The sequence below is a fragment of the Lepus europaeus genome, chromosome 5 (assembly GCF_033115175.1).
Source record: "Lepus europaeus isolate LE1 chromosome 5, mLepTim1.pri, whole genome shotgun sequence".
NCBI lineage: Eukaryota > Metazoa > Chordata > Mammalia > Lagomorpha > Leporidae > Lepus > Lepus europaeus.
The window spans coordinates 113,321,542-113,346,612 of NC_084831.1; the positions used below are offsets into that span (position 1 = coordinate 113,321,542).

A 25,071-nucleotide genomic window follows, 5' to 3' on the forward strand; every position below is an offset into this window, starting at 1 on the left:
CCTCACCTCTGTTCCCTTCTCCCTGCCCCACGAGCAGTGAGTCCCAGGAGACACAGTCCACATGCACAGCACTGCCTGCCTCCTCCCTCCAGGCTCCTGGGCTCCATACACCTCCTGGCTGCCCTCAGCAGCCCCTCCACTGCTGCCCTGCCATCCCCTGGACTCCCAAGACTGCTACGGCCCCTGAATCTCCCAAGACCTTCATGCTTGCTGCTTTGTTGGACCTGCACCCCACACCTCACACCAGCGCCTTCCCTGTGTGCAGAAGAGGCCTATCTGAGTGCTTGGTCTTGGCCACAAAATCGAGCAATGGATCTCAAGCCAGACACCCTCTGGCTGTGAAGCCAGGCCCATGACTCTACTCCATCTGTTCACTTCAGCCCAGAGAACAGTAGAGTTCCTTCAGCTGAAACCTTGAGATGGTCCTTGTTTTAGGTTTGCTGATTTTCTCGCAGCACATCTGTCCGTAGAGATGTCTAGCCTGATCCTTTTCCAGCCCCTTGTTCGCATCCTCTCCGAGGTCATACTGCCCCCATACAAAGCCAGCTTGCTTGGATAGCATCTGCTCTGCAGCAGTGGTGATCACCATGACTTACAGCTGCACAGGTCCTCAGCAGAGAATCCGCTTAACCCTGAGCCTTTCCTGAAGGAAATGCCCTCTTGCCCATGCACAGCATACCTGCTGTGCCTTGGCATTAACAAGTTCCTCCTAAGCCCTGTGTTCTGGCATTGCAGGTTAAGACTCTGCCTGCAACACTAGTATCCCATAAGGGCACCAGTTCAAGACCAGGCTGTTCCACTTCTCATCCAGCTCCCTGCTAATGCACCTGGGAAGGAAAGGGAAGATGATCCAAGTCCTTAGGCCCCTGCACCCAAGTAGGAGACCTAGAAGAAACTCTGGGATCCTGGCTTCAGCCAGGGTAGCCCTGGCCACTGTGGCCATATATGGAGAACCAGTGAATGGAAGATCGCTCTCTCTCCTCCTCCATCTCTTTTCGTACCTAGCCCTTTCAAATATATAAAAAATGAATCTCTTTCTTTTAAAAAAGAATGTCCTCCTTTTTGTACCTCACCCACTGTTCAAGGGTGCCACATTTCACAAGGTGGATGCAAAGAATACAACAATAGTGGCCGGGATATGCCTGGGACAGCTGGAAATGAAATGTGCATGGAGTTAGCAGACACGGCCTCAATGAAACTGACCACAGCAGGGAAGTGAAATCTATAGTGCACTTAGGGATTCGACAGGCCCAGCAGAAGAGCCAAGGACCAGGCACTTCATGCTGGACACTGGCCATGTGTGGGTCTCCCCTTCTAAAAGCAGACAGGCAGCACAGCCATCACACCTTACAACACTCCTACCACTACACTGCTAGGCACAGGACAGAACGTGTGGCTTTTGGCTCAATATTACTGTCATTCCTCCTTCGGGTGTCTAACCTGTCCTGGTGTTCTGAATCCTGTTTCCAACCCCTGAAATCACCTGCATAACTTTTATTAAATTACAAGCAACGGGCCCATTCTTATCAAACTTCAGATTAAAAAAAAAAAGCTCAAAAAAATACTATTCGTGGGTAAGAATATCCACAGACTAAACTAATCAAACCCCAAGACTTCCAGAAAGTCCATGGTGGCCTGCAGAAGCCCTGCTCTAACAACAAATTCAGGTTGTGCAAACCTTCAAGGCACCTGATTTCCTGTTGTCTGGCTCGAGGCAGGTTTATCTGTACTACTGTCCCTGGCTGAGGGTGAGGTTCTCGGGAGATGCTGAGGGACCAGGAGCCAGCCTGGTAGACGCTTGAGCCAGATCAATCAGGTGTCTGACAAATATGGTGACCAGAGCCCTGGTACTGCCTCCTTCTGAGACTAGACCCAGCATTGGCATGGCCCTGCCAGGCAGGAAAGGACTTGTGGACGTCCAGAGTGGGAGGTAGCTCGGATCTTTCCAAGAAAACAAGGTGCATCTCACACTCCTCTTCCTATGTCTGGATAATGCCTTTCTCAGGATCTGTAGACTCACTGTCTCACGTGGTTGGACAGAGACCAGCTAAGAAACGTTTTGAGCAGAGCCCAGTCCAACCGATAAGTCCTGTTCAGTATTATCAGCAGCCACGTCGTTATATTTATGAGAACTAAGGGAAAGAAATCTGCGTTCTGTGATTCCAGAATACATTTGATAGATTAGATTGGAGATTGCGTCCCTTCTCCATGACTACTTGTCCCTGACCACGTTCCACAGCTTGATAAGGTTGAAGACACAGATCTTTGAATGCCAGTACGAGTGGTGCAACAGCAACACATTCCCTGTTATTCTCAGCCTTGCTATCATAATGAGAGTGACCAATGATAGTGAGAGTCCCAGATGAGAGGCTGAGTCAGAGACCAATATATATAAGCTGCAGTCCCGCCTCGAAAGGTGAGACCAGCACCCGGGCCCTTTCCTCTGGGTTTTAAGCAACCTAACAGGTAAGAGCTTCTCATTTTCTTTCAACTTCTCCTGGAGATCATAGGGACACACAGTTTTATCAATAATGAGGTATAGGGAAAGAAGGGGGATGATATTATATATATGTGTGTGTGTGTGTGTGTGTGTAAGTATTTTCAGCTGTGGTTCTTGCTTCCTGGCTTGTAGCCTTCCCCAAGGTAAGCCATAGAAACTCTCAGTAGGTTATCATAAGACCCCTCCACATTACTGAGGAGTCCTAGCCCAGGTCCTCAGGAAGGAACACTGGAGAATCTAAAGAGACAGGCCTTGTTGTGTCTCCCTAGCCAGTCTGTGAGCACTGCGTCATCCTTTCTGTTTCTAACACAGTTGTCCATACTTCATGGATGCCTTTGCCATGAAGTCTCCATAAAAGTCCAAAAGGATGGGGTTCTGAGCGCCTCCAGAGAGCTGAACACCTGAAGGCTCCTGGAGGTTGGCACAGTTTATAGACACTCCCTGCACGTGCCCATGTAGCTGGCCCTGTGTGTCTGTTCATCTGAATACCCTACAGTACCCATTACAACGGGTGAAGGAATTCCGGGACTGTCACCTCCAGACCTGGCATTCTGACATGCTGATTATTTTAAGATAAAGGACTCAGAGAGAAGCATGTGCTAGATGATGCTCTCCTCTGAGACCAGCTTGTCTCCTCGAAGTCTGGACTCTCAGGGGAGAAAACGAAGACCTCTGGTCCTTCCTTTGAACTTCCACCAACTGAATTCATATCACAGGAAAAAAGACTGAACTTTGTAAACACACATGAACAGAATTTGGCCACACACCATTGTCGTCTAGTTTGCTCTCAAAGAGGGAATCAATTACAAACTGATGTTCTGTTGGCAGATGGAATTTGTCCTGGGCTAGAGAGTGTCCTCAAAATCCAATGAAGGCCCCTAAAATCACTAGCTACTCCCTCAAATATTGTTTACACACCTAATTCTCCCCCTGCACTGTAGGTAAAGAGGTACATGAGCTTCTGAATCATTTGGACTAGGGAACATTCACTCACCTGTCATCTCCCTCGTGCAGTGACTTCCTCCTCTTGCGCATCAATATACTTGTATACCTTTTCTCTTACTCAATATTTGTCACTTTAGTTCAGTGAGTTTCAGAGGACCAAGGGATAGTTCCCTTTGCCCCTACACCTGCAAACATCAGAAGAGTTTCCTTGAGGTCTGTGAGTCACTCAAGAGAATTAATTGAAGCCAAGAAGGGTGTTGTAGAGCTCCAACTTATAGCTGGTGTCTCAGAAGCACAGGGAAAGGAACTCGGGCTTGCATCTGGCATATAACGTGGCAGTGGGAATGGTAGCAGAGACTAAGCTCTCACCCTATGGGATGTGATGCTGTCTCCAGGAGTGCAGAATCAGAATTGACTTGGATCAGAAGATGGACGTCCAGCTGCTGTCCAGAGAAGAACTGGCTCTGAGTGGGTGGGGGAGAAATCCCTGCATACTGAGAGACCAGAGTGATCTGTGTTGTGCATGTAGAGCAGCGGCACTGAGTTTGTCTTTTCCTTCCGAATCTCAGAATTGGTGGCAGTGGAGTGGGATTTTCTAGAAAGAGGCTGGCTCGTGGAAACATGTGGATTGGGAAGAGAAAGGACAAAAGGGTGGGGCATGAGGAAGTGTTGATTGTTGGGTGGCTACTTGGTCACCCATGGTACAGAGTGGCAGCTGTACTTAAATCAGTCATGAAAGGTCAAAGTTGACAAAGGAACTGAGAGAGGAAGCCACCTTCCAGGATCTGGTTCACTGATGCACAAAGAAATCCAAAGGAAAAAGTGAAATAGACAACCTTTGATTATTGTTTTCTGTAATAGCTAAAATGAAAGTAAAAGAGAGTGCTGGGTCAGACGTTGAAAGTAGACTGAGCTCAGATTTCAGTCTGTCTGAACGCTGGCCAGGTTCCCCAAAGTTGCTCCCTGCGGGAGTGTCCAGGTTCAAGTCCCTACATCACTCCCGATTCCATCTGCCTGCAAATGCAGACCCTGAGGAAGCAGTGATGGCTCCAGTTGGGTTCCTACCATTTCATGCAAGATAGATTGAGTTCTTGTCTCCTGGCTTGAACCCAGCCAAGTTCCAGCTGCTGCGGGTGTTTGGGGCATAAACTAGCAAATGGGCATGTACTTTTCTCTCTTTCACTCTCTCCCTACTTCCCCCTCCTTCCGTTCCTCCCTTCTCCCTCTGTATCTCTGCCTTTCAAATAAATAAATGAATCTTTAAAAAAAGAAATGGAATGAATACAATGGACATTGAGGGGTTAAAACAAAGGTTTGGTTTAATGCAGCTCTATTGAAGGGTGGGTGGACCAGAGGAAACCCCTACTGGTTATTCAACATTATACAGCAGGCTTAACAAGTTTTCTGTATTTATCTGAGTTTGGAGAATTTGTACAAGTCAGATGTCAAAGATTATAATAAAAAACCTGATCTGGAAATGCCTGAGACAATAACAGGCAGGTGAGTCCCGATAAAGATTGACAACAGGGCCAGGGTCACTTGGTCAATCCCCTACAGGAAAGGGGACAAGATGGCCTGGGGCAGTGAAAGGAAATCCCTGGGACAAAACTGTAAGAATGTCAGGGAAGTGTCTAAACAGGCTTTCAATAAATGCTATGTCTCCTTTACCTAAGTGTTTTATGGCAATGGACAATGTGTGTCTCTGGGGAACAGTTTCTCAATCAAGTACTGCAACAACAAAGCCTGTTGATCAAGTCCTCATGGAGGCCACAGTTCAGAAAGTGAGCACAGATGGAAGGCAGACAAGGGTTTCTAGGAGGGTTGTTACACTTTAAATGGCTTCACGTGAAGTGAGTGCATCTCTTCCACCTGATTGTGGTATGGGGCTGGATGATGGAAATTTCACTGGGGGCTGCTTTCCCTCCCTAGTACTGAAAGGCAGAGGGCATGTAATGAACCCTGCAAGCAATATTAACTGGATGTGACACGTGGGAACCAGTATGATTGCACGGCCCCCAGCATGTAGAGTAAAAGCTGGGTGATGGGAGGGACAGCAGCTCTGTGTAGAATAGAAATTGGGGCTTATTACCCCTTCTGTCAGGTTCTATTTGCCTCTCAATCAGAAAACTTAATTGTAGCTTAGACAGCACCTTTCTTAGCTCCTCTAATAATGACTCTGTCCTTTGTTCTAGACCCTGTCTAGTGCACTTGGGCCTCATTCCTTCGTAATCATAACCTCTACTCTACCACCAATGGCTCTACTCCCTACCTGTGTGTACTGATGGTCCTCTTCCCCACTTAATGCTGTATAATTGTTCAGACCTGGTTAATGCCACTCTTAGGATCATTGGTTACTATCCTCACTCTGTCTTTTATGACCTTGTCTAAATAGGATCAGAGTCGGCGAACTTGGAAGGCTTCCATAGCCTTGGCAACTCATGACGACAGCCTAGGGTGGTTACTGGCACCATAAACTAGAGTGTCAATTTGTTGGGTCAACAACAGGAGTCACTGTGCACTTGCTCCTCATGTGGGATCTCTGTCCTTAATGTGCTGTCCATTGTGATTTAATGCTATAACTAGTACTCAAACAGTATGTTTCACTTTGTGTTTCTATGTGGGTGCAAGCTGTTGAAATCTTTGCTTAATATATACTAAATTGATCTTCTGAATATAAAGAGAATTGAAAATGAATCTTGATGTGAATGGAAAGGGAGAGGGAGCGGGAGAGGGGAGGGTTGTGGGTGGGAGAGAAGTTATGGGAGGGGGAAGCCACTGTAATCCATAAGCTGTACATTGGAAATTTATATTCATTAAATAAAAGTTAAAAGAAAAAGAAATTGGGGCTTATTAGAAGACCCTGTGTGTGCCTTCCAGAAATGACTTCTGGGACTAAGGACTAGGGACTTTCCAGTGAAGAGCATTATTCTTTCTTGCTTGGACTGGGCTTTGCTTAACTGGTAGAAGGAGCAAATGCTCAGATGCTACAGAAAAGTCAGGGAAAAAAATTACACAGATTGGGCAGGCAAATGTCATTTCTTCAGACCAAGGACCACACAGTACAGCCCGCAGTGTGTGACAATGGGTAGGGAGATAGCTTCTTTGGAACCATGGTCAGATAAGAAGAGGAATGTGCAGTGAAAACCTTGGTCGTCTGAAATGGGGGGAGAGAAGCAGTCAAGGGCTGGCTTACTTGCCTTCCCAAGTGTGCACCCGCATGCAACAGGACAAATGGAGGAGCTTGACTGCAGAGCACTCTGATATCCTGGTGGATCTGGGCAAGGCAGTTGAGAGGGACACTGGTATGACGATGGGATTCTTGCCAAATGAAGACGACGTGGATAATAATGACTATGTATAGTTTTCTTTATTCCCTACATCACCTAAATTTTTTTTAAATCCTTCATCTGATGCAAGGGTCATAGGACCAGGGCAACAACTGGAAGTGCTGGAAATGAGGATAATTTCTAAGAAATATATGTCAGAATTTCATATGGGTTAGTGGTTGAACCTTCAACCCACCAGGCAAAACTGGGGATAATAGTAAGTACAGCTATAGTGTCTAGAGACTGTCTATTCAGTGTAGGAGATCCATGTACAAACCAGTAGGTGGTAGAGTGGCTTGTCCCAGCAGTGAAGACCATGCAGATCTCCCTGGGACAACTGCATCCCGTATCAGAGTGACAGTTGAGTGTCCCGGCTACTCCACTTCCCATCCAGCTTTGTGCTGTTGCAGACCCTGGGAAGCAGTGGAATTGGCTCAAGAACTTGGGTCCCTGCCATACATATGGGAGATCCTGATTGAGTCCTGGGATCCTGGCTTCAACCTGGCCCACCTCTGGCTGCTGTGGCCTTTATGGGGAGTGAACCAGTTAATAGGAAATCTTTATCTCATTCTGCCAACCCTTTCAAAGAAATAAAACATTATAAGCAAAATGTGTACTTCCCATCTCAATGTACTTGGGTTGAATACCTGGTTCTTGTCCTGACTCCAGCCTTCTGCTCATGCAGACTCCGGGAAGTAGCAGGTAGGAGGAGGGTAGCTGCTTTGCATGTGGGATATCTGCATTGTTTTCCAGGCTTCTGGTTTCAACCTGGGCCAGCACCAGCTCCTACAGGCATTTGTGGAGTGGACCCTTGAATGGAAGCTTCTCTCTCTCTCTCTCTCTCTCTCTCTCTCTCTCTCTCTCTCTCTCTCTCTCTTCTGTGTGTGTGTTCCTCTTTTGGCCTTCAAATAAAAAGAAAATAAATAAATAAACTTCTAAATAACTTAGTAGAATTTCATCGAGTAAAACCTTAAGAGGAAAACCAGGAAGGACTGGGATATTAAGATAGATAGATAGATAGATAGATAGATAGATAGAAGATAGATAAACACAGGGTTTTAACCACTGTTTTGTGACCATGTCCCTCCACACAGCAGGTAATGGAAGCTTGGATACTAGGCCATAAGGCCCTCCTCATTGCAGAGGGATCCCACCCACCCCATACCCTTAAGGAAGAAATTCTGAAGAATCTGAACTGACTGGCTTTGCTGGGTTTTCCTGCCCAGTCCCACACTGGGTCATTCACCTTCTCACCAATCACATGTCACATTTCAACACAGTATCTATGCTTCAGTCACAACTATGCAACAATTCTTGTAAATCCAGGCAACAAAATCTCCATAAGGAGAGGATCAAAAGACCTTCCAGAGAGCTAAATGCACAAGCGTTCCTGGAGGCCACAGCTCTGCAAACGTCTCAGCCTTTGCCTCTCTTTTGCTGCATTCTTTGTAAACTCCTCCTATAAACTGACAGACCTGTTTCCCCAAGCTCCGCAAGCTGCTCAAGTAACTTCACCAAGCCCAAGGAGAGATTCTGGGATCCCCGGTTAAGAGGGAGGGAGTCAGAAGCACAGGTAAAACAACAGGGGCTTGTGTTGGGCATCTGAGGCTGGCGGGGAGGGGCCCTGAGCCCTCAGCCTGTGGCATGTGATGCTGCATCCAGGGACCCGGAGTCAGAACAGACTTGCACTAGAGCATACCCAGCTGGTGTCTGCAGCAGAACTGACTCCTTGCTGCGTGGCTTAGGGAATTCCCTGCACATTCTGAGGTCACAGAAGCAACCTGTGCTGTGAGTGTGTAGTAGGAGAACTGAAGCTGAGCTCCTCCTTCGCAAATAGGGACAGAAGAAGTTTCTGTGACTTTGTGCCAATGTGACCTCTCTTTTTAGCCTTCTCCAGGGTTCCCCCAGTAACCAGATCTTCAGGCTGGTGATTCCTGGTTCCTAGCACCGCTTTCTTGTATCCACGAATGGCCATGACTGGCTGGAGCTGCCTGGTGACAGGAGCAGGAGGGTTTCTGGGTCAGAGGATCGTCCACCTGCTGGTCCAGGAGAAGGGGCTGCAGGAGATCAGGATCCTGGACAAGGTCTTCCAGCCTGAAGTGAAGGAGGAATTTTCAAGTAAGTGAACGCGAGCCTTGGGTGTTGAGGCTCCACTGTATGATCTGTGTGGGTGCAGGGAGGGGATCCTTGCCTAGCAAATCAAGAGAAGTTGTAGCACAACCAAAGCTAACCTCATGTCCACAGTCTTCAGAAAGGAAATCCCAGCAGGCACAGTAGGAAAGACCCTGGAGTCAGTGTAGGAGACAGGAACATGGCTGCATCCAGGGCCAGAGGGACGGTCTGCAGGCCAGCACTTCCACCTCTAGTCCTCTCTTCTCATGGAGAAATTCACACATCACTGCCTTCCTGTGTTCACAACTCCCATGCTCATGAGGATTTCTGACTTGGCACTCATTGTGCACACCTGCAAGGACCAACAGCCTGGAGGTCTCAGCAGTGGGTCCCTGCCTCTCCCAACTGCCCTGGGTTCGGCTTGTTTCTGTTTTGCTTTTGTGGTTCACACGGCGTTTGCAGGGAAGGCAAAATAAAGGGAAGTGAGGTAGAGCTCAGTGTTGGGGGTGGGAAGTTCAGAGAGAGCAGGAGCAAATCCCATTAAGTTGGCAGGTACAAATCCCATCTTACTAGTTGAAGTGATCAGTTTAAGTTCACAATGGATCATTAAGATAGGGTTAAGTGTCAAAGGGATCACATAAATAAGACCAGTGTCTACTAATAATAATTGATAGAACTAAAAAAGAGAGAATGATCCAAGATGGGAAGCAGGATAAACACAAGACTCATAGAATGGCAAATGCCCTAAACAGCATTCTGGCCTCAGAATCAGCCCTTAAAGCATTTGGATCTGGCTAAAAAGCCCATGAGAGTTTCTCAGGCATGGAAAGGCAAGACATTGAGGAAAAAAAAATGACCTAAATGAAAGATCTCTGTGAGTGAGATCTCAGTGGAAAGAACAGGCCATCAAAGAAGGAGATGCCTTTCTCTGAAGGGAGGAGAGAACTTCCACTGTGATTATGGCCTTGTTTAAATAAGGTCAGAGTTTGTGAACTCAAGAGGCTTCCATTGCCTTGGCAGCTCAAGACAAGAGCCTCCGGTGATTACTGACGTCATAAATAGGAGTGTCAAATGTTAAATCAACAAACAGGAGTCACTGTGTACTTACTCCCCATGTAGGAGCTCAGTCTTTAATGTGTTGGACTATGAGAATTAATGGCAAAAATAGTCTTCAAACAGTACTTTATACTTTGTGAGTCTGTGTGGGTGCAAACTGTTGAAATCTTTATTTAGTATGTACTAAGTTGATCGTCTCTATATAAAAATAATTGAAAATGAACCTTAATGAAGAATGGGATGGGAGAGGGAGTAGGAGATGGGATGGTTTGTGGGTGGGAGCGTGGTTATGGGGGGGGGGGGACCGCTAAAATCCAAAAGTTGTACTTTCAAAATTAATATTTATTAAATTAAAGTTTTCTAAAAACAGAGAGAGAGAGAGAGAGAGAGAGAGAGCAAGAGCACAAGTGTGCAGGACCCAGACTGAAGACAGAACAGCCTGGATGTGCCTGCCCTGGATTCCTTGTGCATGTCTTTCTGTCCATTTCTCTGCTCCTCTGCACCACAAGAAAGGGGCTTCAGAAGTGGCTGGAGCAGCTCACCATTCCTTTCTCAACTTGCTGCCCTGGGGCAAAGCCAGGAGCTGGCTGGCTGGTGACTTCTCCACACGTCCCCTCCTAGAACCTCTACATAACAACTCTGTGGGGAACATAGCAAGGGGCGATTACCCATCTGGATAATGAGGACTTCGAGGTCCAGGCAGACAGGGGGCCTTGCATGAGGCCCCCTGGTTGATGAGGAGCACAGCTCAGACTAGAACCCCAGCACATGGCCCTGGGACTGCCTCCTGGCAAAGTGAATCTTCAGTCTCTCCCGTGGCGCTGCTGGTTGCCACAAACCAGTTTCCTCTCTTTCTCTCTCTCCAGCCCCTAGGCTCTGGCTGTCCATGTGTAGCCACTGGCTGCCCTGAGACCCCTGCACTGCACGCACATAGCTCCCTGCATGTAGACTCACTTGCTCCTGGGAAGAACCCTAGGAGGGGAAACATCCTCCCCTAAGATGGGACAGACACAGAGAAGTACATGAACTTAAGCAAGTTCCCATAGCTAGAAGACGGACTGCAGCGCTGGTGGTTCTGCTGCAGCCGAACTAATAGCCTCTCCCTGGGCCTCCTTCTACCTCCGGTTCACACCTGAAGAGCAATTGCTAACTCAGTCTGCATGAACCACTTCCCAAGTGCCCAGTGCTGGGAGAAGAAGGGAGCTCTGGCTCCATCAGCAACACACCCAAAGTGCCCGCTCCTGAACTCCCCAGGTTCCTGGAACGCATGGGGTGAGGCCCATTTCTCTTTGAGCCAGTGTCTGAAGTCAGCACAGCAAGGGAGGAGGGCTCAGAGGTGGAGACCATCAGAGAGATCCCACTCCCAGGAGTCCCAGCTCCTTCCTGCAGCCTCTTCCCTATCTTCCTTGTCTTCAGGACCTGCCCGGAGACTCCTGACAATGGAAAGGGGCTGGATGTAGACAGAATTCATTGGCTCCTAGAGAGAAGAACTGGCTGTGGTTGCATCCCAACTCGGATGCAACCTGAGTTTGCATCCCTGAGTCTGCTCCCTGAGTTTGTCCTTCTCCATTTCTCTCTCACTGTCATTCTTCTTGATTTTAGCTTTAACAATTTTTATTAACATTAGGGCTTGCACATCTTATAGGGTAGAGTGCCATGTTTCAACGCATGTGTACAGCATACACTGATCTCATCAGGAAAGTATAGCATTTTCATTGCCTTTTTTTATTTATAAAAGGAACTTTCCAAGTCCTCTCTTCCAGCTCTTTATACAATATTTAATACATTGATATGAACTCTTTGCCCCCACTGGGCTGTGGAACACTACAACTTGTTCATTGCCTCTGTGTTTTGGCACCCATTATCCAATCTCCCTATATCCCTACCCCTTATCCTTCCCAGCCTCGAGGAATCAGTCTGACGCTTTCAATTTCCACAAATAAGACAGGACATATGATATTCATCATTGGATCACACTTATCACTTAAAATAATAACCTTCAATTCCATCGATTTTGCCACAAATGTCGCGATGTTATTCTTATGCTTAATAATCCCTTGTACGTTTATACATGTTTTCTTTATCCATTCATCCATGAATGATGGACACATGTCTTGTCTGTCATGAATTGTACTGTAAGGAACACTGGAATGCAGTTATCCTTGATACACTGATCTCATTTCCTTCAGCTCTCTGCGCAGAAGTGGGATAGCTGAGTCATTTGCTAGATCTGCTTTTAGTTTGTTGAGGAAACTCCATCCTTTTCTCCATAATAACTGCACTAATTTACCTTCTACCAAGAGTGTATAGGGTTTCATTTTCCCTATAGCCTTCCCAACATTTGTTATTTTCTGTCTCTTCGATGTTAGTGATTACTTGAGTGGGATGATATTTCACTGGGGCTTTTATTTGCATTTTCCTGATGGTTAATAATATTGAGCATTTGCCTCATGTATTTGTTGATCATTTGTTTATCTTCTTTGGAGAAACATAAGCTCAGAATCTTTTGTCTATTTCATAACTGGACTGTTTGGTGCTTTGTGTTGAGTTTTTTGAGTTACTCATGTATTCTGTATATTAATCCTTTCTCAAGTGAAGAGTTTGAAAATATTTTCTGCTATATATACTGCTGGTTCCCCCTTCACTCTGTTGATTGTTTCCTATGCTTTGTGGATGCTGCTTAGTTTGTTATAAGCCCACGTGACGGTTTTTGTTGCCTGTGCTTTTTGGGGTCACACTTGAAACATAGTTGCCGGGACCAATGTCTGCAAGTATTCCCTTACAATGCTTCTAGCAGTGGTTGTTACAGGTCTTACATTTAGATCTTTGATCCGACATGATTTGACTTTTGTATAAGGTGAGATATAGCACCTAGTTTCTTGATTCTGCCTATGAATATCCAGTTGCTCTGCCACTGCTTAGTGAAGACGCTGTCCTTCCTCCAATGTATGCTTTCGCTGCCTTTTTGAAAATCAGTTGCCTATATATACTTGTATCTCTGGGTTCTCTATTCTGTCCCATTCATCGACGTATGTTTTCTTCAAGCAAATGCATATTATTTTGGCCTCAGTGATTTTCTAGTATGTTTTGAAGTCAGTTAGTGTGATGCTCACAGCTTTGTTTCTTTCCTTCAGGATTGTTCTGGCTTTTCCGGGACTTTTAAGCTTTCATATGAATTTGAGAATGTTTTTCCTTTTTTGAGCTCTATGCAAAATGTTGTCGTTGGTATTTTGATGAGGATTGCACTGAATCTGTAAACTGCTACACACAGTATGGACAACTTACGCATTAATTCTCGGAGCCGACACTGTACTGCAGCAGTTTAGGCTGCCGCTTGAAAACCAGCACCCCACATCAGATTCCTGACTCAGGTCCCAGCTACGTGCTTTCTATTCAGCGTCCTGTTTTGCTCCTGATAAAGCAGAAGAAGAGGGCCCAGTATTTGGCCCCTGCCACCTAAGTGGGAGACCAGGACGGAGTTCCTGACTTCTGGCTTCAGCTTGGCCCAGACCTGAGTGTTGTGGCCATTTGAGAAGTGAACCAACAGATGGACGTTCTCTCTCTCTCTTTCTCTCTGCCTTTCTTTCTTTTTTTTTTTTTTAAAGATTTTCTCTATTTATTTGAGAGGTAGAGTTACAGACAGTGAGAGGGAGAGACAGAGAGAAAGGTCCTCCAGCCACTGGTTCACTCCCCAAATGGCCGCAACAGCTTGAGCTATGCCGATCCAAAGCCAGGAGCCAGGAGCTTCTTCTGGGTCTCCCACGTGGGTGCAGGGGCCCTAGCACTTGGGCCATCCTCCACTGCACTCCCAGGCCACAGCAGAGAGCTGGACGGGAAGAGGAGCAGCCAGGACTAGAACCGGCACCTATATGGGATGCCAGCGCCGCAAGCACAGGATCAATCTACTGTGCCACAGTGCCAGGCCCTCTCTCTGCCTTTCAAAGAATTAAAAGAATTAAATATTTTTTAAAAGTAATATTTTCTTCCAATCCAAAAACATAAGATGTCTTCCAATTTCTCTTTTTTAAAATGTCTTTCACTAGTGCTTTATAATTTTCATTGTAGAGATCTTTCACATTCTTGTTTAATTTTATTCCAAGGGATTTTATTTATTTTTGTAACTGTAGTGAAGCAGATTTCTCTTATATTTCTTCCTCAGTATTTTTGCTATTGGTGTATAAAAATGCTATTGTCTTATGTGTATTGATTTTGTGTCCTACAATTTTATTGAAGTGGCTTATCGTTACTAACAGTCTTTTGATGGCTTTTCTTTTTTTTAAAGATTTATTTATTTATTTACTTGAAAGTCTGAGTTACACAGAGAGAGAAGGAGAGGCAGAGAGAGAAAGAGAGAGATCTGAACCATACCTGCACCCCTGGTACAAATTCAAGGTGATCAAAGTGAATTGTCTTTTTGTATGTGCTGTTGGATTCAATCTACTAGTATTTTGTTGAGAACTTTAGCATCTGTATTCATCACAGATACTGGTCTATACATTTTGTTACCATTGTGACCTTGTCCAGTTTGAGGATCAAGGTAATGCTGGCTTGTAAATGAGTTTGCTAGGATTCCTGCCCTTTGATTTTTTTTAACTAGTTTAGCAAGAATTTGCATTAGTTCTTCCTTCATAGTTGGGAGGAAACCAACTACTAATATAATAGCTAGGTGTGAAACAATCGAGTCCTGTCTTTTTGTTCTTAAAACTTCTTGTCATTCATTCATCCCCTTACTAATTGTTGGTCCTTTTAGGTTTCTATGTCTTCATGGTCCTATTTTGGAAAGTTCTATACACCAGACATGTGGCCATTTCTTCTAGGTTTTTCAGTTTGATGGTATATACTCGTTCATTCTCTTCCTATTCCTCTGCCTTAATTGTCAATGTCAGTTAAATAGATTCACCCTTACTCTGCCTCAGAAAAGCTGATTCTAAACAGCCAGTCCTACATGTGAGATGTAGGGAAAGTGAGCGATGGTTGGAGGCAGGCAGGCAGGTTCAAGTCTGCACTACAAGCTCGACCTTGGTCTGTCTCATAAGTGGTCTCATCCTCAGTCCCCTCACCACTAAGGGCTAATCAAAATAACTATAGCCTTAAACAGGCACAATAAGCCCCTTCATGCTTGCTCCTTTCCTCTCAGCCTGTATCCTCTGAGTACCAGGTCTTGTCCAGAGGAGGGCTGAAATGAACATGTTGGGTATCTCCTCTGCTGCCAACACTGTAACCCTGCTTGGGTCCTCCTTGTCTGAGCTTTCCACAGACATTCTGCATAGTCTCAGGATCACCTTGCTTCTCTTACACCCCCAGACCAGTCCATTTGACATTCTGAAGCCAAAGTTAACTTCCTGCCTGCCAACTGTACCTCTACTTTTCCTCCTATTCCAAATAAACATGCAATTTCCTACTCCCCACAGAGTTAAATTCAGATTCTTTCCTCTTACATCCCACTCTGTACAGCACCCCCTCTCCTTAATTAACTTAATGAATTTCCCCTCACTCTATTTAAGGACATTTATGTTCCAGCCACACTTAGCTCCCTGCTCAGATTTCTTTTCTGGAATGACATGGAGTGGAAACAGATGCTTGCTCATACCCATGCTGCACATCCAAATTTCTGTGTCTTTGTTGACTTGTACCAAGTGTGTTTGAGTGTGGGGGTGGAGAATGAGACCCCTGAGCACCATGCCTCCACTGTAACTGTCCTTGAAGACCTAGGGAAATGCCACCTTTACCAGGAAGCTTCTTGCACAGTCCAGAGAGCTTCCCAATGACCTGCCTTCTGCTCACACAGAGCTCCAGAACAAGACCAAGCTGACCATGCTGGAAGGAGACATTCTGGATGAACAGTGCCTCAACACAGCCTGCCAGGGCGTCTCTGCTGTCATCCACACTGCCTCTGTCATTGACGTCACAGGTGTCATTCACCGAGACACCATTATAGATGTCAATCTGAAAGGTAAGAGTAGCCTGGGGAGGAGATGGAGCAGGTGAGAAGGTGAGGGAGAGAAATGGGACAGAAAAGGAAGAGAAGCTCCCATGTCGGGCACCTACGGTGCTCTGGAATAGGTGACTTTGCTTCTCACTCCCAACTGAAAGAGCTCAAGACTGTTATCCTCAGTGTTTTAGATGAGGATACTAGGGCTGAGAGAGAGCAAGTGATGTGGCAGTGCCTCCAGATAGTAAATAAGAAGCGAGACTACCAACTGACATCTATCTGGCCCAAGGGCCAGGAATGCTCTTCTTTTACTGTGACAACCAAAGTTAATAAAAAGCCAACCCTAGCACTTGAAATCCAACCATCCCATGCCCTCCCACGTCCTCTAGGTCAGAACCAAACTTTGAAGATGCTTCCTTGGCCATCCTTTTAGCCCTTCTGTGGGGAATCAGAGGACGCTGCCAGGATTTCCTGCCCACATTAAAGATGTGCTCTGGGATCTCTTGTTGTGGCACAGCAGGTTAAGCTGCCAATTACAACACCAACATCCTATGTCACAATGCCACTTCGAGTCCCTGCTGCTCTACTTCTGATCCAGCTCCTTGCTAATGCACCTAGGAAGGCAACTGATGGTGGTCCAAATGTCTTGGCCCCTGTGACCCTGGGGGAGACCTGGATGGAGTTTGAGGCTCCCAACTTTGACAATTGGAGATTGAACCAGTGGATGGAGGATATGTGTGTGTGTGTGTGTGAGAGACACTCTGCCTTTCAAATAAGTAAGTCTAAAACAACAAAAACAAAGAAAATAAACTGCCCTCAAGAGAACTGGCAAGCCAGTCCACAGAGGTCCACCAGGACAGAACGAAACAACATGTGTCTTCCTATAACATTTCCTTAACCACAGCTTCCTACTGCCCCACTGAGGAGCTAAGCAGCTCTAACCAGGTCCTCAAAGACACACTCATTAGACCATCAGCCAAAAAGCCTTGGAGTTTCTCTCTGAAGTGTGGCTTCCCAACTGACTTGAAATCTAGACACAAAACCCAAGGTCACAGCTGTTGACATCATCCCTTTATCCCCTGGAAACCAACTCTTCATTTGATCTCTTTTTTTAAAAGATTTATTTACTTGCTTGAAAGTCAGAGTTACACAGAGAGAGAAGGAGAGGCAGAGAGAGAAAGAGAGGTCTTCCATCTGCTGGTTTACTCCCCAATTGGCCCCACTAACCGGAGATGTACCGATCCGAAGCCAGGTGCCGGGAGCTTCTTCCAGGTCTCCCACGTGGGTGCAGGGGCCCAAGACCTTGGGCCATCCTTTACTGCCCTCCCAGGCCATAGCAGAGAGCTGGATCAGAAGTGGAGCAGCCAGGTCTCCAATCAGCGCCCATATGGGATGCTGGCACTTCAGGCCAGGGTGTTAACTCTCTGCGCCACAGCACTGACCCCTCTTCATTTGATCTTAGCCAAAAAGCTGAGACGTAGCAGAAACTGCTTTCACGCACCACAATCAGTCAAACGCTGGCCCTCTGTCCTCCCTGCCTCGACCTCCAAATTTCCTCTACTCACTGACTCCAGCTCTAGAGCAACTAAGTGCTTGGGGGCTTAGCACCAGCTAGCAAAGGTCCCATGCTGGTATATGCTTAACAACACCACTACCTGCTCCCACACCATGACGACTGCACAAGGAGACCACTTTTCAGGGTTTTGTCACTGCTGTCCACAGCTCCCCATGTAGGGGATGTGAAAAGGAAGAGAAAACAATGACAGTCACTTTGCTATACCAATTAGCACTGCCGCCTGAGAAAATATTTTACAATGATGGCCATTTCCACCCTAGGTAAACCAGTCCCAAGTTTTCTCTTGCACTGACTTACATTGTTAAAAACAACGAAAAATTGAAAAGGGAGTCTCTCACTAGAAAATCTTATTTCACGATCTTGAGGGAGCAAAGGCGCCACACCACATTCATACATGTGACCACACACACAGACACACACACATACACGAAGAATGACTCTTTGGCCCAGATGTCCTTCTTCTTCAAGGGTAGGTTCAGCTGTGAGCTTCATTCTGCACAGCCACAGGGATGCCACATCACCCTCCCATTACATGGATCACCAGCAGGGGGCGAAAGCTTCCAACCACCTGGCTCAAAAGGAGAGGCCATGCAGTGCTCTGGGTACTATGTAATAAGGAAGTTTATCACCCCCAGTGTCCACAAAGAGGTCCACAGGGCCATAGCCAAAATTAGGCGCCAACTTTTCAGGGAACACACAAACACAGTCTGAGCCTCCAGCATCATCCCACAATCCATGAACCCTTTCTGCAGGGACCTAAAGAATGGTCCTGGTGACCAAGTATTCACTGGTCTATGAGAAAAACACAATCACTTGAAGTCCATTGAAGAGTGCGTGTCACCAGTGCACAGTGGGGTGGGTGTGAGTGTGATGGGAATCAGGCAGTGTCCTTGGGTGGCTGAGAGTCAGGATGCCCCGTAATCGGAAAGTGGGGCCTTCTGATTTGCTGGATTTGGAGCAACAAGGCCTTCAAGAGATGGTAGGAACGATAAATGAGGATTCTCTTCTGGATGCCCTCACTTGTAAACATATAAACTGGCAATGCTACATTTTTCCAAAATTAAAATATACCAAAATATTAACACACACACACATACAAATAGGGAAATTAAAAAACAAGTCTAGAAATCCCTGCTCTGCACAGTGCCCATGTAGTTCTCAGGTTTGGGGAGTTCCCGTGGCTGCAGAATGGACACATCACATCCACAATCCAGGAATGACATCCTCTGGAATCAGAACAACCACCTCCCTCACTGGGTGTGGACAGGGAGTGAATGTGACCACAAGAGTCAGAGCACTTGGGTTTATTTCCTGATAACGACAGCTCGTTCCCCATGGCAGGTACCCAGCTCCTGTTGCAGGCCTGTGTCCAAGCCAGTGTGCCGATCTTCATCTACACCAGCTCAGTGGAAGTAGCTGGACCCAACTCGTACAAGGAGATCATCAGGAATGGCCACGAGGCAGAACACCATGAAAGTACATGGTCTGTTCCGTACCCATACAGCAAAAAGTTGGCTGAGAAGTCAGTGCTGGCAGCCAATGGGTACACTCTTAAAAATGGCGGCACCTTGTACACTTGTGCCTTAAGGCCCATGTACATCTATGGGGAAGGAAGCAGATTTCTTGCCCAAATTATAAATAGGTCCCTGGAGAACAAAGGGATCCTGGAAAGTACCAGCAAGTTCTCCACAGTCAACCCAGTCTATGTGGGCAACGTGGCATGGGCTCACATTCTGGCCGCGAGGGCACTACGGGACCCCAAGAAGGCCCCAAGCATCCGAGGACAGTTCTACTACATCTCAGATGACACCCCTCACCAGAGCTATGACAACCTCAACTACACCCTGAGCCAAAAGTGGGGCCTCTGCCTGGATCCCAGACCGAGCCTCCCGCTACCTCTGCAGTACTGGCTCAGCTTCCTGCTGGAAGCAGTGAGCTTCCTGTTGAGCCCAATTTACAAATATCGACCCCCCTTCAACCGCCACTTGGTGACATTATCCAACAGTGTGTTCACCTTCTCCTACAAGAAAGCTCAGCAAGATCTGGGGTATGAGCCCCTCTTCAGTTGGGAGGAAGCCAAGCAGAGGACCATGGAGTGGATTGGTTCCCTGGTGGAACAGCACAGGGAGACCCTGAAGACCAAGACCCAGTGATCTGAGGACGTCAGGAACGTGCACGTGCTCTTCTGTGGCCAGTTCTGCACGGTGTGCCCCTCTGACTCCATCATATAGTAGCATGCACACAACCCGGGTCCTTCTGCCTCCCTTTCACTCAGTGGCTGACTTGCTGTCCTCCTCTGGCCATCACAAACCTTCCCAGTCAACCCCAATCTGAAGCTCAATGACTTCACCACGCAGCACAGGACACGCAAGCTGATTTGCTTCAGCTGCTTTTCCAAAGTCTCAGATGCTGGTTCTCGATGAATGGGGTCCTTTTCGACAACACAGCTTAGCCTATTAATTTGATTTTCATCTTACTGCCAAAGCATTGCTTTTATAATCAAACTACTAATCCTATACATGGCTTAATGAAAAGAACAATAAATGATTTAAGCCTCAGGTGGAACAGATGTGGTTTCTGTGACATGCACTTGCCCATTTTCCCGGCCATTATCAGCAATGGCATGCCCCAGGAAAGAAGAGGAGCTGGGAACTGCAGTGGGCAGAGTGGGGACAGGTCAGGAGCGGGGAGCTAAGACCTACTAGGCTTCCTCATGGTCTCCATGACTGACATGCATGTCCCCATTTTGCCCTCGCTGCAAATCCCTTCTATTTCCCCTGTTCTTGGTGAGGTTCATCAGCTGGTTGCTGGGCCAGTTCACCAAGGAGACTACCTGAAAGCCCCGTATTCCCTAATCACGCAGTTGGACTGGGGTTTGCCATGGAGCAGCACAGCTTGGGAGCAGAGAGCACTGATCTTCAGGAACCCCCACTTCATGGGACGCTTCCTCTTGCAGATTTATATGCCCTATGTTCTTTGTACCCGGAGAATCCCTGGGCATGTGGGTGGGAGCATCTGGGAACTCGCCTTCCTTACATAATAGCCCCGGGCAGGAGAGGGACAGCAAGGAAGCTCCCAGCCTCCAGCTCCAATGACAGCAACTTGACGTTCTCTTCATACACCAGCACAGACACGTTGGCCCAATTGCTGTTTCATAACCTAGAATTGTGACCTTTCCACTCACACAATTTAGCCACCACACGAATTCTCAGGAGAAAACAGGACAGGGTAGTAAATTCCCTTAATAATTGACCAGCCACTCACACAACATGGAGCTGTGTCTTTCTCCACAGTTCCAACGTCAGTCTCCCCGTTCTCCTTGCCCCTCCTCCCGTCCTGTTCCCCACACATCCTCTGCCTCCATCCTTTCCTCCCCTCATCCTTCCTCCCCACCGTCCTCCTCCCCACTGCCTTCCCGCACTTCTCCCTTCCCAAGCAAAGACGAAGCCGCTCAAGGCACAGTGAGGACTTGCATGAGGACATCCTCGTTCATGGATCAGAGAACTGATGCAAGCTGAAGCCCTGTCAGGCCCACAGGACAGGGGCCACCAGAGGCAGGGGAGAAGGCGGCGGTGGGGGTCAGGGTGTGGGGAGGGCAAACGGGCTCCCTCCAGACCCAGTGCTGCCTGTCCTGCCTTTGGTATCACCACCACGACACAAGTCCTCCACCCTGTCAGGGTCACTTCTTTCATGCCCAGTGTCCAGTAAAGTATGTAGGGGGCTACTATTTAGGATGAATTCCTGCACTAGGTCACAGAGCAAAGCAAAATGGTGCCGCACTTGCAGAAATGTCATACTTCCAACCCACTACCAGGGTGTTTATCTGATCTATGGGGAAATCACAAACAGGTAGACAAAATAAATAAATAAAAAATAAGCTAAAATAGATAAACTAAAATCCTCAAAGATCAGACTGAGCTAGTTTGACAAGGAAAGTTATCTCTGTTTTATCTTCTAAGCAGAGTAACCTGGAAACAATAAATATACTTTTGGTCCCTGAGTTTCCTTTCCAGACTTTCTGTGACTATAAACCAACCTTGTGGGACCTGCATTGTGGTGTAGTAGGTTAAGCCACAGCCTGCAGCGCCCTATAAGGATGTCGGTTGGAGTCCTGGCTGCTCCGCTCTAACCCAGCTCTCTTCTAACACACCTGGGACAGCAATGTATGATAGTTCAAGTGCCTGGACCTCTGCATCCATGTGGGAGACCAGGTAGAAACTCCTGGTTCCTGGTTTTTGCTTGGCCCAGACTGGCCACTGCAGCCATCTGGGGAGTGAACCAGTGGATGGAAGATTCTCTCTCTCTCTCTCTCTCTCTCTTTCTCTCTCTCCATCCATCCCTTTGACCTCATCCAGACTTGACAATTGTGAACACTGGGAAAATTAACCAGTGGACGGAAGTGTCTTCTCTCTCTCTCTTTCTCCCCTTCTCTCTGTAACTCTGACTTTCAATAAATAAAATAAATATTAAGAAGAGAAAAAGAAAACCATCTTGGATGCTCAGGGCTTCACAACTTTAAATCTGTTTATAGAATTATAAGTTGTTCAATGCTAGAGTCACAGATAAAGACCAATGAAGACCTTAAAATTGGGGGCTGGCACTATGGTATACAAGGTTAAACCTCCACTTAGAGTTCCAGTATCCCATATGGGCACTGGTTCAAGTCCCGGCTGCTCCACTTCTGATCCAACTCCCTGTTAATGTGCTGGGAAAGCAGCAGAGGATGAAGGTGGTGGATCCTGGGACAAGGCCTCCACCCTCTGAGTTGGCATTGTGGCAGTGGCTGATCTGAAGCCTACTATGTCGGCATCCCATATCAGAGTGCTGGTTCAAATTCCAGATGTTCCACTTCTAATTAGTTCCTGTTAATGTGCCTGGCAAAGCAGCAGAAGATGGTCCCAACTACTGGGGCCCATGCCATCCAAGTGGGAGACCTAGATGGAGTTCCACAGTCCTGGATTCATCCTGGCCGAGTCTGGTCAGTGTGGTCAGTTAGGGAATGAACCAGGCGTTGGAAAATTCTCTTTCACTCTGCTGTTCATTTCCTCTCTCTGTCACTCTGACTTTCACTTTGTATATGTGTATGTGTACATATACACATACCTACATGTATATGTATATATATATGCATGTTTATACTTTTTAAATAAAAAGACCATCACTCTCATTGATAGCCTAGAGAATTCCCACACCTGTTCTCATAGGTAAGAGAAGGGTACTGTTTCCACAGGGCAAGGAGGGCTGAGCAAAGAAGAAGAGACTGGATCGGCTGGGGCTCTTGACTCAATACTCATTGAGACCTTCTCTGCTCTACCCAGGTGTTCCACGCTGCTGCACACAAGCCTGGGGCACTGCCCAGAATATGCCTCACAAGACAACAAGGACTGGGAAACTCAGAAGGAGCCCATCCTGCCTGGACTCTCCTTCCCTTCCCCTGCCTGGGACCCTCTGCACAGTGTGGGATCCAAAGGAAGCACAGCTAAACATCCAGCCAGGGTCAGTGCCATGTCCATGAGCACAGAGGATGGAGCTGAGCTGAAGGCACTGGGGCAGCTACACAGCACGGGGATTGGGGCAGCCAAGGGTGGGCTATAAGGCAGGGGACTAAACTGGATGAGCAGCAGAGGGCAGAGAGGCTGAGTGCACAGGTGGCATGGGAGGAGGCCAAAGGGAAGTGAGCAGGCTGCTCATCCAGGGAGGCAGAGGATACTGGAGACAGTGAGTAGCGTAGGCACCACACCCAGCAAGGACACACAGGAGAGATCTTGCAGGGCCACACTGGGGCTGGGGAGTGCACCATGATCACCACTGGCAGAAAACACATCAGAAAGGCCAATTCTAGGGTGAAGATCAGTCTGCGTAGACCAGAGAGCACAGGAACCTGAGAGCAGTGGAAGATGCACGTGGAAACACAAGAACACAAATCTGTGAACCTGGGGTCTCTGAGAAGGTACTCTTCCTCCTTCCTGTTCTCATCTCAGAATAGAAATTCTATGCCCTTCCTAAAAACCATATAACATTCAATCAATTCACATTTAAGATGCCCCAATCTTCTCTGAAAAGTTGGATTTGTAAGGGATAAGAGAATGTCTCCTTTAGCAAGGGATATTGACAGGCTAGGAAACCGGACATTGCATTTTTCAAAATGCAATGGTAAACCAGTGAAGATTCTTGCTTAGTTCTCCTTGGAAGACAATTTGGAAAGCAGCATGAAGTGAGGATTGAAAGAGATTCAGAGGACATTTCCAGAACCTAAGCAAGAAAAGAAGGCCTGATTTGTGAAGTGCTCATAAAATGGAATGCAGAGGCAGCTGAGACAAGCCGGAGAATGGATATGACTTTAGGAAAGCTGAGTGCCTTGTGGTCACAGCACTGCCACGCACCCACTTGCTCAGGCCAGAAACCTGAACTGAATCCCTACTCCACCTCCAAACTGTCGTTCAGTCCTGTCTAGCTTACCTCTGAAATACTTCTTAAATGTGTCTTCTTCCTTAGATGTCTCGCACCGTCTAAGAGAGCTGCATCACAGATGTCAGTCTTGCTTTAGGCCTCAATATTCCTTGCCTCATCCCTCAGGAAGGCCATGAAATACATTCTTGGCAGTATTGTCAGAGCTGTCTCTCCAAACTGACACCTGACCCTGCTGTTCCTTCTGAAAACCAGTCCCTGGAGGATGATGCATTGCCATTTCCCACAGTACTTCTTAAATGTAATGGGACTGATGAGAAATTTAAAGTCAGTCCACTCTTTTATCATGCCTCTAGCTTCCACACAAGGACAATGGGCACCACCAGCTGACCTGGCACATCATCCTGTGGCTACACAAAGCAGTTGGGCAGCCCCTACCCAGAAGCCCCACTCACTGAGACCCTGAGAAGTTGACAAATGGCCTTGATCACCCACCCTCATCCCCCAGAAAGTAGCTGGATGCACTTCCCTAAGCCGATCAGCCTCTTGAGCCTCCATGAAGTCCCTCACACAGCAGCTTAAACACCAACAGGCACCTCATCTCACCACCAAGAATGCTGTACTGCAGCCTCCTGTGCCCATTGTAGCAGCTCCTCCCTCACACGACCCACAGGGAAAGATATTTGCCCCACACTCAGAGCCAGGTGCACCATCTAAGAGAGCTGCATCACAGATGTCAGTGTATTCCTAAAATCCTGCAGCTTGGCCACTTAGATACCACAGACATCATCAATGTTGATTATAGCTGAAGAAGCTACACGAGCACTACACTGAAAAATCCTGCTGAAAGCAAAGCTAACACAACCAGCACCCTAGTGTATATCATCAGGAGAAAGTCTTATAATACATAAAGCCACCTTTATATAAAGTTGTTAGAGGCAACTGACCCAACATATGCACACATTCCAATATAAAGATACAGGAGACATGAGAAAAAACAAAGGAACACAATGTCTCCAAAGGAACATGACTCAAACAACAGAGCCAAGGAAAAGGAAACTGAAGCTTTGCCTTAGAAAAAAATCCATAAACTTAATAAGACAGGAGCATACAGACAAGTCAATGAAATTAGAAAGACGACAATATGAAAGAGAAATTAGGCAAAGAGACAGAGGTAATTTAAAGGGAATCAAACAGAAACCTCAAAACTAATGCA

At 47.0% G+C, this 25,071-nt stretch overlaps 1 protein-coding gene across 1 annotated transcript; it reads left to right on the plus strand.

Annotated features, from left to right (window-relative positions):
- Nucleotides 1-8,744: 8,744 nt before the first annotated feature.
- Nucleotides 8,745-19,600, plus strand: LOC133760933 (3 beta-hydroxysteroid dehydrogenase/Delta 5-->4-isomerase-like). Its single transcript, XM_062193514.1, has 3 exons — nucleotides 8,745-8,889; nucleotides 15,728-15,892; nucleotides 18,789-19,600. Exons 1-3 carry the CDS (start codon nucleotides 8,745-8,747, stop codon nucleotides 19,598-19,600), a joined length of 1,122 nt encoding a protein of 373 aa, XP_062049498.1.
- Nucleotides 19,601-25,071: the final 5,471 nt, after the last annotated feature.

What these genes read in the sequence shown, in the direction of transcription:
- LOC133760933 (XM_062193514.1), top strand. Translation starts at nt 8,745, where the DNA reads ATGACTGGCTGGAGCTGCCTGGTGACAGGAGCAGGAGGGTTTCTGGGT. An exon ending in AGTGAAGGAGGAATTTTCAA is followed by an intron (nt 8,890 to 15,727) that starts GTAAGTGAACGC and finishes CTGCTCACACAG; the next exon opens with AGCTCCAGAACAAGACCAAG. An exon ending in TATAGATGTCAATCTGAAAG is followed by an intron (nt 15,893 to 18,788) that starts GTAAGAGTAGCC and finishes TCCCCATGGCAG; the next exon opens with GTACCCAGCTCCTGTTGCAG.